General features: G+C 45.9%; 2 protein-coding genes across 2 annotated transcripts in view; one reads left to right on the top strand and one right to left on the bottom strand.

Annotated features, from left to right (window-relative positions):
- The window catches only part of SCAF4 (SR-related CTD associated factor 4), a 44,640-nt gene extending 41,020 nt beyond the window's left edge, over positions 1-3,620 (top strand). The window contains exon 20 of the mRNA XM_031612658.2: positions 2,274-3,620. Coding sequence (XP_031468518.2) covers positions 2,274-3,115 — 842 coding nt within the window. The 3' untranslated portion in view covers positions 3,116-3,620. The remainder of the gene's footprint in view (positions 1-2,273) is intronic.
- Positions 3,621-6,619: 2,999 nt separating this feature from the next.
- Positions 6,620-11,391, bottom strand: SOD1 (superoxide dismutase 1). Its single transcript, XM_031612659.2, has 5 exons — positions 11,224-11,391; positions 10,663-10,756; positions 10,116-10,185; positions 7,823-7,937; positions 6,620-7,191 (listed from the first exon to the last, which is right to left on the bottom strand). Exons 1-5 carry the CDS (start codon positions 11,296-11,298, stop codon positions 7,081-7,083), a joined length of 465 nt encoding a protein of 154 aa, XP_031468519.1. The 5' UTR covers positions 11,299-11,391; the 3' UTR covers positions 6,620-7,080.
- Between the last annotated feature and the right edge of the window lie 1,040 nt (positions 11,392-12,431).

Raw genomic sequence — 12,431 nt, 5'->3', positions numbered from 1 at the left:
CTGCTAATTTTGCTGAACGTTTTCAGTTAACTTGGGGGTATTTCTGAACAGCTTTTTTGGAGTAAATTTTTAATCAGTGTCTAATTTGTCATCACGAGTAGAAACCAACAGTGCTTTCTGCAGTATACTCCAGCCTGGAAAGGTGAGGGGGTTTAATGAAAACAAAAAGCGTTTGGCTGCTTTAATGGTGCAGTCCAGATTGAAGGAGAATGACTTTCCAAATACATTGTGCTGCTTCCATGCATTATTTTGTATAGAAATATGGCCGGGAGATTGAAATGGCAGGTATTGTTTAATTAAAAAAGCTTATCTCACTTGCCTCATGCAGTCATAGCCCTCACTTCATCTGGTGCTGTAGGGCAGAAACATGCCTATTATCTTCTTCAGCCCATTAAATCTTAGTTCTTCCTTTCTGCCTTATTTTTAAAATTCTGTGGAAGAATTTACTTTAAAATATCCCTGAATCTCAAAACTCAGCAAAATAAGTTTCTTGGAAGGCACCATTAGCTATGTGTCTGCCTTGCCATGTGTGTAGGACTGAGTCGAGGAGGAGCTCAGACAAGGCGACAGGTTGCCCTAGTTTTGAACCTGTGGGGGAAGGGGCTGCTTATCTTGAAAAGGAAAAAGAAAAACCTCAAAAAAAAAAAAAAAAAAAAAAGCAAGCTGTTGCTGGTGGATCATTGCTTTCAAAGAGTGTCATCTTTCAAGCCGGGTCTTAAAAGTGGCTGCTTGGAGGGGAAGGTAAGGTGGCACCACGGACTGGAAGAACATGCATCTCTTTGCTCCCTGAGGTTTACTCATCAGTGAAACGTAGTTTCCTTCTATCACCAGTATGAAGTGCACGAAAAGGTTTCTCTTCAGACATGTCCTTAGTGTGAGAAGTGGTGTGGTGGCAGGGCACTAGTTCTGTAGAAAGCTCAGGCTTAGCTGGGCTGCAGATGCTAAATAAATCAGCTGTGATGTCCGACTGGAAGGTGGGATGTCTGCACAACAGCACGTCTGCTCTGTTTTGCTCAAGATGCAGTTTTCAGTGTGACACTGCCAAGTATTTAATTTCAATGTTAATTTAGGTGGCTGGTTGGCATTTTAGTTTTGCCCAAGGGCAGTAGTTACAAACTTGCATGTAAACTGCATTCTTGCATTTCATTTTTATTAATGTGTGGGGAAATAATTTTAATTTGGGATTTTACTTTAAAAATGTCTGTATAGATACAGAGCTTATTTGCAGGTAAATTCCTTGTGAGCGGAAATGCCTGGGGCTGATGGATCCAGTGTGAAAGGCAGAGGGCATGAGCCAATAGTGTTGGTTGAACACAGAGGACTTGCGTGATGAGGTGCACACACTTAATGGTGCAAAGCACCCATCTGCCCCTCATACCCCTCAGCTTTTGGCCACAGCTCCTCGTGTTGGTGTCAGAATGGCTTTGAGAGGTTCCTCTTAGGAAGATCATGCTGAAACCAAGACTCCAGAACTCCAGGAGAATGAAAAATGGAGAATAGTTGACATTGGACATACGCTATGATTCTATCCTAATCTAGTGCTTGTTGGGGCAGCCCTGCCCACGGCAGCGGGTTGGAATGGCATGGTCTTTGAGGTCCTTTCCAACCCAAGCCATTCTATGATTCTGCAAAACATAGAAAACTGTTGAAAAAAAAATCCAGAAACTGTCTGTTGCATTTCCTTTTAGTTTTATGTTGCAAAACCAAACTTGTGTTATCGATTTTCTTGGGAAGAGTAGATGGAACTGCGTAGCTCCCAGCTCCTTTCCCAGCGCTGCTCTGACTTTAGCTACCCATCGCTTACTGCTGCCTTTTCTGCACTTGGAAATCTTGTTGATAACCCAGCTGAAATTTCAGGCATTTTAGCCAGGAATGCCTTAACGGTGCTTATCATAGAGGAGAAGGGTTCTAGAGCTAGCTGAGGTAGCACATGTGTCTGTTATGTGGAAGCCTGTGAAGCATAACCCATTAGGGAGGCGTTTGGTCAGCAGCCAAAGCAAGGCACAGAGTTGGAATTGAAGCACTCAGACCTGCAAACGGTGCGGCCACGAGGAGAAGCAAATAGCTGCTGTCTGTCTCAACAGTAATTATTTGTAGCACAAAAGAGACTTCTGCTGAAGGACGGAGCTCTCTGGACAGCATGCAGACCATCACGAGACACGTTGCGGATGGCTCTCCCCACACACCATTTCTGTGTTACTCACTTCATGAGACTTTCTGAATATTTTTAAAATGACATTATTTTAATTTGTGCTTCTGTTTCTTTGCTTCAGGCACCCAAGGAGTCGCGCCGCCCCCTCCGGCCCCTGTTGTTGGCTTGCAGACTCCATCCACCGGCCTCCTGGGTGCCCGGCCAGGCTTGATACCGCTGCAGCGACCGCCAGGAATGCCACCGCCTCCTATGCAGCGGTTCCCCATGATGCCACCGCGACACATGCCACCCCACATGATGCACAGAGGGCCCCCACCGGGTCCGGGGGGCTTTGGGATGCCTCCTCCCCATGGAATGAAAACCCCCTTCCCTCCGCCGGGCCACTTTGTGAGGCCTGGGGGGATGCCGGGAAGCGGAGGGCCCAGCGGACCCGAGGAGAACAGAGACGGGAGGCAGTTCAGGAACGACAGGCAGACGTTCACCCCTAACAGAGACCAGGAAAGGTTCGGAAGGAGATCTTTTGGCAATCGGGTAGAAAACGACCGCGAGCGCTATGGCAACCGCAGCGACGACCGAGATCACGAGCGGCTTGGTAATCGTGACAGGAGAGAATGGGGGAGAAGGAGCCCCGAGCGCGATAGGCATAGGGACATGGAGGACAGAAACAGACGGTCCAGTGGACATCGAGACAGAGAGAGAGATTCTAGAGATAGGGAGTCTCGCAGAGACAAGGAAGAAAACCGAGGAAAGGAAAAACCCGAGGTGACAGACAGGGCAGATGGTGACAAAAACCACGAATCTCATAGCGGCAAAATGGAAGACGCAGACGTTGTTTCAGAACTTCCTAAAGGAGAGTCTGAACCTTCAGGCGTAAAGCCTGAGGAAGAGTTAACATCTGAGGCTACCTCATCCGTGGAACAAGCTGAAAAGGATCTGAGCGCGGTCGCGGAGGCTCCTCGCTAGGGACTGGAATCTCTCAGCCGAGGGCAGGGACATTTGTTGGAGTGTAGAGCTTTAGAGTTGTACAGTCTGCTGTATTATACTTGCTTCTGCTTCTATCAGCCCCTCGGTAGTTGGCGGGGAATTGTAAGCAATTTGATTGCTTCCCTTCTATTTAAAATAGCCACAACGTAACACAAAAATACTGAAGATATGATTAAAATATTACCCATTTTTGCTGTAACTTTTTTAAAGTTTTGACTTTAAAAAGTTTACAAATCAGAAGTAGAAGTGCTTTCTATTTTTTTTTTTTTTTTTTTAATTTAAGAAAAGGTAACGGTGAAAGCTCCTCAAAACAATAGGGATGTGTTTTTAATAAACTCTATTTTCGTAACAAACTTTAACGTGTGCTATTCTTCCTACACTGCACTGAAGTGGAGAAGGATCGTTCAACATCTTTTAAGTTTGAACTGCTGACGCTGTACGGGAGTCTAAATTAGACTGTGCTGTTTCTATCTGTTAAAAGGAATCCATCTGTTTGTGTAGCTATTCACGGAAGCCAATTTTTATTTGTAATAGTCACCTTGAGTTTTAGCTTGCTGCATTTTAATGATCTACCTGACCGTGGGAGGGTAAAGGTTAGTTTGGAAATGTGAATTGCGGGGGTATTTGCAGTGTTCCGTTCGGTATTTGCATTGCGACAGAGGCCGGTTTTGTTTCTTTTTTTTCCTTTCCCCCCTCCCTCCAAAAGTGGTTCTGTGCTAAACGCCGCCTCACCAGACTTAAGGGGACGCCTTCGGCCATCCCTGGGCGACTTCGTGAGGTTGTGAAGTTGTGCAGTGGGCGGGAAGGGCACCGCTTCAGCACCTTCCGTACGCGTTACTCACTGACGGCCGTTTGGAAAGCGGGGTGAAAGAGAAATCAAAGACACCAAAAAGCGATGTGCAACGCAAAGCCTGTTTTTATTGAAGCGGGGCTGGGAGTTGGTGGGGAAGTGAGAGACCGCTGGAGGATTTTAACGTGCTGCCTGTTTGTTCTCACAAACCCGGGCTGCTACCGCTGTCTGTGTTAATGATGTGTACCTCCTGTAAGCCTGCAAGAGGTAGGTCTTAAGTTTTTAGCCGCCGAGCGTTGTACCTGTTGGACTGATGGAAAAAGAATGCTTATTTTTGTGTTTGTCAAAGTTTTACCATTTTCTCTCCGGGTTACTTAAAGAATTTGGGCAGATTTTAACAGGGCAAATCCTGCTTCTTTGTGGTTGGCCTTTTGGGTGCAAACAGTCTTGAGAGACCGCTGCGTGACGCCAGGCAGCCTGAGCCCCAACACATCCATGCTGAATCGGTCTCTGATCAGCCCACGCACTGAACACGAGGCTCGGGCTGCACCAGGCGTTCAATTGAACCTCGTTATGCTCTGGAAGGGTGGAGGAAAAATTGTATGAATCCTGTGCATATTTAATTTTTTTTTTTCTCCTTGCTATAGGCGTGTTCTGCTTTTAAAGTTGTTTTGTTTGTTTGGTTGGTTGGTTGGTTTTTTTTTTCCCCCGAAGCGAGGGCAGCTGCTTTCTTACATCAGTACTTTTCCATAGCTGCTCTGTGGCAGAGGAACTTTTCTTCTGGGGGAGGGAGAGGGGAGGGAAAGCAAATGTGGAGTTATGAATGGGGAAGAGGACATATATTTTTATGTTCTTGCAATAGCAGAATAAAGAGAGAAAAAAAACCTGTTTACATACTTGTAGTGAACTCAGCTTCCATGTGTTAAGACTTGTGTCCTTAATGTCTGTTTCACACTTAACTCCATATACAGCCAGACACCGCTGTCACACTTAAGACCGTCTCAGTAAGAACTGCCATAATGCTGTATGGAGGTAGGATTTTTTTTTGTTTTTTAAACAAATCCACTTTTATTAAAAGATTTAAGGCAAGAATAAAAGAAATGGAAGGTTCATCTGTTCGCACAAACGCCACCTCTGTATCCTCTCCCTTTCTGGGAAACTGGAAAACAGTAGCTAGGAGAACTTTGGATGTTGTCTGCATGATGCTTTACTGCCTTCTGAAGCAGTAACCACGCTGGGGATGCATCACCAATATAAGTATATCCTGCTCTTGAACTGACTACTGAATCTATGGCTTTAGAAAGAGAAAAACATGTATTTGAATAGTCAGCTCAATGTAAGGCATCCATTACACATAATGGCACCATAGCGTTAACAATTAATACCTTGATTACTGAGCCTATGCCTGCCACTTAAGGGTGTGTATATGTATATAAACCAAGCATTGCTTCTCCCTGCTTAATAAGCACTGACTTCTGGCTAGTGCCCCATCAGATACTTCAGCCAACGATGGCAAAGACAGCTGAACATGAAGCTCTGCTTCCAGAGAAGCAGGGTTCAGCACTGAGTGTGGCTGAGGAGTAGAGCTGCCAGAGCTTTCATCCTGTGCTGCTCACGCTGCTGTTGTCATGCACCTGCTGCTTTCCCCCACTTAGGAAAGAGGGAGACAACACAGCCATCCTGTAAGCTTCTAAGTGTAAGGAGGTTGTGGTGGCATTGTGCATTTCCAAAGCGTTCTAAGATCCTCAACACCTAAGAAACAGGTTGAAAGGTACACCTACTATCTTAGTCCAGCTGCAGCTTAATGAGAGCACAGGCAAACCCACCAGAAGAGGTACAGGTGGGTAGAGGCTGTACACACATTTGTTTGCCACCTGTAATGAATGTAAGTTCAGTGTTTTTACAGTCTCCTTGCTACTCTGAAAGCCATTCCATTTGTAACATGCTACACTGGAATTTGGGCATCACTGGAAGTACAACCAACTACTTCCATGAGTATCTCTTATGTACAAGATAAAAGGAATGTCAATACAAGTCTCCATTAAAATTCATAATTTTCTCTATTAAAAGACTTGGAAATCTGTGTCTACAAGGTACATACAAGAAAAAGCAAAAGCTAGTGCAATCTCAGTGATTACACCACTGACAAAGTTTGAGGAACTTGAATACAGAACTCCTGCCTCTGTACATGCATTTTACTCCAGGCTTTCTCCCTTTTAGAAACCTCTGTAGAACTGGAAGATGTCCTCACCACACTGCCACTGAACACCAACCCCAAATTCTCACTACAGGGAGGTTTCTGCATCTGCCCACAAGAACCCAGCCCCCACTCCAAGGCCACACAATGACACAAGGATGCATGCTGCAAACAGACCATCTTGCACACTTCAGGCTCCCCCCCCCAGTACTTCAGCATCAGACTTCTGTCACCCAACACCTGTCACATTTTACAGCAAGAGGACACTTCTGTAAGAAAGCATAAAGGCAGTGGCTGGGATACAGAGCAGGTATCAGGTTATTAATACAGGATGTGGAACACTTACAGGGGCACACTGACAGAGCAAGGCAGCAGTTCCAAGGTTGCTGCCTCAATGCAATTTGTTGGATGCTATCAGTGTCTTGCAAACTACTGACATGAAGTCCAAGCCTTACAAAATCAGCTGGTAGAGTTTTAATAGACTGCAAGACCAACATACGTTTTGCCCAGCAAGTTTATTACCCAAGTTTGAAACATACAGTGCTGCAAACTGCCTACTGCTATTTGGTGAGTGAGTAGCCTTGCTAGAGCTCTTAAGACTCCTCATCTTCTAAATCCCGTAATACAGGAGCAGCTTTGGTGTTCAGCATGTGATCCCTGCCAACCATCTTCAATTACACAGGAGTTTCAGTTAGCGAAGACTGCACTTCAAATGGTTACACAGCAGATGCTTTAGCAGAAGACTACAGAGATTTTTCCATTAGTAACACTTTAATTGCAATATACATAATACAAAATTATGTCAGTATTCACCAGTTAAACTGATACTCAAGAACGCAGAGTAGTAATGAGATTAAGTGATAAATCTTTTGCTTGCACAAAGAAGAGCAAGTACAGCAATCACAATGAAATACAGCTCATTTCCCACTGCCATCTTAAACATTTCAGGTACAACAGTTAGCACTTGGCTATCCCAATTACACCACAAGCTAAACGAGGTCCAGCATTTCCAGTTAGTTTGCTCTCATTATCTCCCCCTCTACCCAGGTCATCACTTTTTGCATGGACCTAGAAGAGAATTGAAGATACCTTAATTCATGTTATTGCATTTTTCATTACACACATACTAGCTACCAGCAAGGCCTTACAGTACAAAAAGCACTTACCCATTTTGTAATGCTGAATGCCAAACTGATACACACGCTAAGAATTTAGGACTAGACTTGCCCATAAAGATGCATCACCTTCAGTTGTATTTGTTTGAACTGGAAGTCACCAGAACCCCAGATTTCAGAAGTTATCACTACTCCAAGAGCAAACTCAGACTTCAGTTCACCCTCAGAGCACACTGCAATGAAGATGCAGCATCCCAGCCACTGCATTACATGTTATATTACAGACCTCCCTGCTACTTGACTATCAGAGCAGCACACACTCTTGTCCCTAGCTTAAGAGTCCATTGCCATGCCTTTCACTGATAGCATTTATGCCAGACTACAGGTTCCCTATTCAGCTCAGCTTGCTTTAATCACACACAGCCAGGAGCAAACAATTATCCTCAACAAGGCCAGCAGAAAATTAAGATCTCATATTAATGAAGTGTAACCACATCAAAAACCCCACAATAAAACTTGTATATCAAACAGCAAGAACCAACCCATTCTCTTTAAAGCCCCTAGGTTGGTAGCAAGGCACTTACCACCATGGTACGGCCAATGATGCAGTGTGGACCAGTAAGGGAAATGACTGGATCTTCTATTTCTACTTCTGCCACTCCTCCCTTAGCAGTCACATTGCCGAGGTCACCCACATGCCTGCACAAAGAAGCACAGAAATTCAGAGTCTGGTTAAACTGAAAGCCCTGACAGATGGCCTGCACAACACAATGCCCTGTTATCACACTCAGGTACTCCACCATCTCATTTCACACAGCACACACACACTCATCTACCCCCCAGCCATGAATTTTAACTCCTTCTGTTCAAGACGATTAAAATCCAACTCACAGTAGAAGTTGAAGTACGAAGGCTAACCCACTTGTGGGAAAGGAGTGACATTATCACCTAGCAAGCTAAGCAAACAGTGCACAACTCTGAAGAGCTAGCAATTCCTTTATGCTAATAGAGCCTATTTCCCTCTGCTCAGAAGGAAAATCTTAAACTAATCTCTTAACCTTTCCTGTACATACAAGGCATGACATAAACACTACTACTATACTTTTACTGTATGTAACAAATCAGCTATTCCACAACATGCTACTGGCTTTAGGCTTAAACAAGATTAGTAAAAGCAGTTTGACAAGGGATAGGTCAAAGGGATAGGTCAAAGATACATTCAATCCTGGCTAAGTTCTAACCAGTGTAGAAGTCTACAGAACTGTTCAAGTCTGCCTGGCATTCCACCATATTAACATTACATACTACTACAGGTTACGTGTGTGTTCTCCACTAGGAATTCCCTTAAGAATTAGTCCTCATTCAGCTCAGTATTTGCAGAACACTTGGACACACTGGAGTTTTGTTCCCTACACAACTACCCAAACAAACCACTCATCTGAAGCTGAATGAACCTCAAATACCAATTTGTTCCTTGAACTGCCAATGCTCACAGGGCAACCAGCTCTGCTAGCTATCTGCCAACTACCTGCTTCCTGAGAAAAGAGTGCTGATTTCATATTTTTAGCTCAGTCCTAGAGAATAAGGACAAGGGCAATTTTCCCTTTAGGAGTTTGCTTGATTTAAACTACCAGGAAATTTTAGTACAACTGGCATCAACTGTAGCCTTACAGAAGCACAGTCTAGCTCTCATATCTTCACAGAGAATCCCCAGCATCTAGCTGCTTGAGCAGGCAGGCTACATCAGAAGCAAGATTTGACAGAGAATCAATAGAAGCCACAATACTCATGTAACTGCAACCTTTAGCATTAGAATGCCTGTCTGCCTGTGAAGCCTTTCAGGCCACCATTTCACACTGCTTTCATCCAGACATCTCTCACCCAACATACTTCATCTGGCAAGCAACTGATCACTCCAAAAGGTACCAATCAATAACAGAAGCTGGAGGTACAAAGTACCTAAAAACTTGACTAACACAGTCAGATTGGTCACAATGCTTGATCAGAACCTCTCTCTGCAAGATCAACCCACCTTTTAGACTTGCACAATCTTTTAGGCTGAAGGCCAGCATGATAGCAGCACCTTCCCAGTCTTGGAACCCAGCAAGCATATTACTCAAACCAGCTGCTCAGTGGTCTCAGACACTACATAGATACCTCAGACACGAAAGGGTCCCCCCAAAGGTAACTGGGCCATTTAACCACTTCCCAGGAAGAATTCAGTCAGCTTCCACTGACAGAAGACTTTCAGGCAAGGACAGAGGCACTCAGTGCAAACAGACCAGTACTTACACCTGGCACACAACCCCTATAGAATACATCCTGCAGGCAGCACAGTACCTAAAACAAGAGGTTAAGAAAAACCCAGCACACCAAATGAATAGCTGCTGTGCCAGGCACACGGCTTTGTACTCATCTTGCAGTCTCTTCAAAGCCCAGTGAGGATCCTCACAGGCCATATGACAACCCTACACACAGCTCAACAATGACAGTTTAGGGCCTCTGCTATCAATAGCTAGCTCCCAAAGAGAAGCAAGGCACCACTGGAGGTATTAGTACATGACCCTCCTTCCCTTCTCACTTATCTCCTAATGAACATTCACTAACAGCCCATACTTATTTCCTCTTCTCCATAGGCTGTGATAAAACCACTGTGCTAAAACTACATCTTGCATATGCTCTTGAACCCAAGGTGCCTGAAGCACTGCTGTATGATTGCCAAGTACCTTGCTAACTGACCTCAGAAGTCCTGCTGGAATTGCTGGTTTTCCTCTAGCACTATCCTAGCAATCAGTCAGGCAGCAGCCTCTCAAGCTAAAAGCTGAGCTTACACAGCTGCTGCACTGAGTAGCATTAGGTCAGGCCCATTAAACTCACCTGTCTGCATCTTTTGGTCCACCGTGCTGCTTGCCTTCAGGATTGAAGTGAGCACCTGCACTGGTACATCCTGAAAAAGAAAAGAACAACCACCAAAAGCAGATTCGTTACAATAAGCAGTTAAAGTTGGTGCTTATACCATACATGACCTTAGTTCTCCTATAGTGTGAGGAAGTTAATGATGAAACAGCTACTCTCTAGCTAGATCTATAAGTATACAAACATTACTTCAAGTTCAACAAATCCAGATGACTCATTCAAGAATGTTCTTCGCCAGATGAAAGTTTTCCTATTTCTTAACACTAGGTTAAAAACTAGGTCAAAAAAGTATTTAGGCCAGTGCTTGATATACAAGACCTTGAACAGTAGCCTAAATGTGTTCAAAGATTATGAGAATCAATTCCTTAGGAATCATAGTTTCCTAGAACAGATGTGCAGCCATAAAACATACATATGCTGAAGATGGTTGCTGCTGTGACACTAGAAGCAGCTCCTTGAAGCTGATCACACTGCAGCTCTAACTCAGAAGCTTGGACAGGCATCTTACCATTTGTATTGTCTCCAAATTCATGGACATGAAAGCCATGATCTCCATCAGACAAGCCAGTAATTTTTCCAGTAACCTTTACTGGCCCATTACCCTGTAACACAAAGAGCTGATTACTACAGATGTGATCGCAGCATCAAAGAGCCTCCTCACGAGAGAAGCTTCCAGGTCAACAAAAATTCAGCTTCCAATGCAGAATCACCCGAGCTGGAAGCGAGCCCCAAGAACCCTACCCAAACATCAGAACATACATCTGAGAGTTATCCAAACTCTCCTTGAACTCCAGCACTGGGGGCCGTGCCCACACCCCCGTGCAGCCCGTCCCACGCCCACCGCCCTGTGGTGCAGACCCTTTCCCTAACCCCCAGCTGCCCCAACCCGGGGCTCTCTCACCCCTCCCCGCAGACAGGAGTCACGCTCCGCCCCACCGACCCGCGGACGCAAGGCAGCAGCCCGGCCCCGCTCTCCCCGACGCCCGCGCCATGACTCAGCATCGCGGCCGGACAGCGCGCTGATAGATAGCGTGCTGATACAGCCCCGCCCGCCGCCGCCGGGCCTTGCCTGCTGCTGGAAGTGAATGACCCCCTCCACGGGGCCGTCCCCCTTCATCACGCACACGGCCTTCAGCGTCGCCATGTTCCCGCAGCGGCCGGAGAGGGCGCGCACTCACACAGCCGCCTACGAGCGCCCGAGGGCTAACGCGCCCGCCTATCCCGCGGGGCTTATATAGCGCGGCCGTCAGCACTGCGGCCAATCACAGCGCGCTCTCTGGTCTTCTCGCGCAACTACAGTGCGAGGATCTGTCAATCAAAAGGAACGGCGGGCGTTGCGGAGGGAGAGCCAATCAGCGGCGCTTTCTCCTGGACCAATGGGCAAGCGAGCCGCCTCCAACGGCCGGGCGCGCGCGGGGGTGTGGCTGTAGCGGCGGTTGTGTAACCGCTGTGCTCCATGATTGTTGCGCTATGGCAGTGCGTATCTCAGGTTCCTCTGTGCCTCAAGGGACTGTGGCGGGGAGACCTCATTGTGACCTCCCAGTATTTGAAGAGAGCGTATAAACAGGAGGGGGAATGAGTGTTCATGAGGGTGGATAGTGATTGGACAAGGGGGAATGGTTTTAAACTGAGACGGGAGGTTTAGGTTAGATATTAGGAGGAAGTTTTTCACACAGAGGGTGCTGAAGCAATGAAACATGTTGCCCAAGGAGGCTGTGGATGCCCCATCCCTGGAGGCATTCAAGGCCAGGCTGGATGTGGCTCTGGACAGCCCGGTCTAGTGGTTGGTGACCCTGCACATAGCAGGGGGTTGAAACTCAATGATCATTGTGGTCCTTTTCAACCCAGGCCATTCTGTGAATAGCTGAGGATCGGTGGAAGTTGTGATGAAAGAAGGCTTGTGGGTTGAGATAAGGACAAGGGGAGAACTCGCCAGTTACGCTCGAGCAAAGCACACTCAGTGTAGGGAGATTCATGTTATTTGTGGTCTACTGATAACAGGCTAGAGCAATGAGAACTAAAAGCAAATATTATTATATATACTGTATCATATTATCTCGCATTCTGATATCATACTTAGTAAATTACTTTTCTCGCTTAGCTCATTGCTGCTGTTTTGTTTGCAGGCCTATCTCCCTACCTATCCCCTTTTCCCCCTCTCCTAGAGCAGGGGTCCATGGGTCACCTTGCTCCATTAGGCATGGAACTGAACCCAAAGCCATTGACACAACAACAAAAAAATTCAGAGGAAAAAATACATGGAGAGTTTTTCTCTGA

Source organism: Phasianus colchicus, chromosome 1, assembly GCF_987193195.1.
Source record: "Phasianus colchicus chromosome 1, bPhaCol1.hap1.1, whole genome shotgun sequence".
Classification (NCBI taxonomy): Eukaryota; Metazoa; Chordata; class Aves; order Galliformes; family Phasianidae; genus Phasianus; species Phasianus colchicus.
This window is presented reverse-complemented; position numbering and strand designations above follow the sequence as displayed.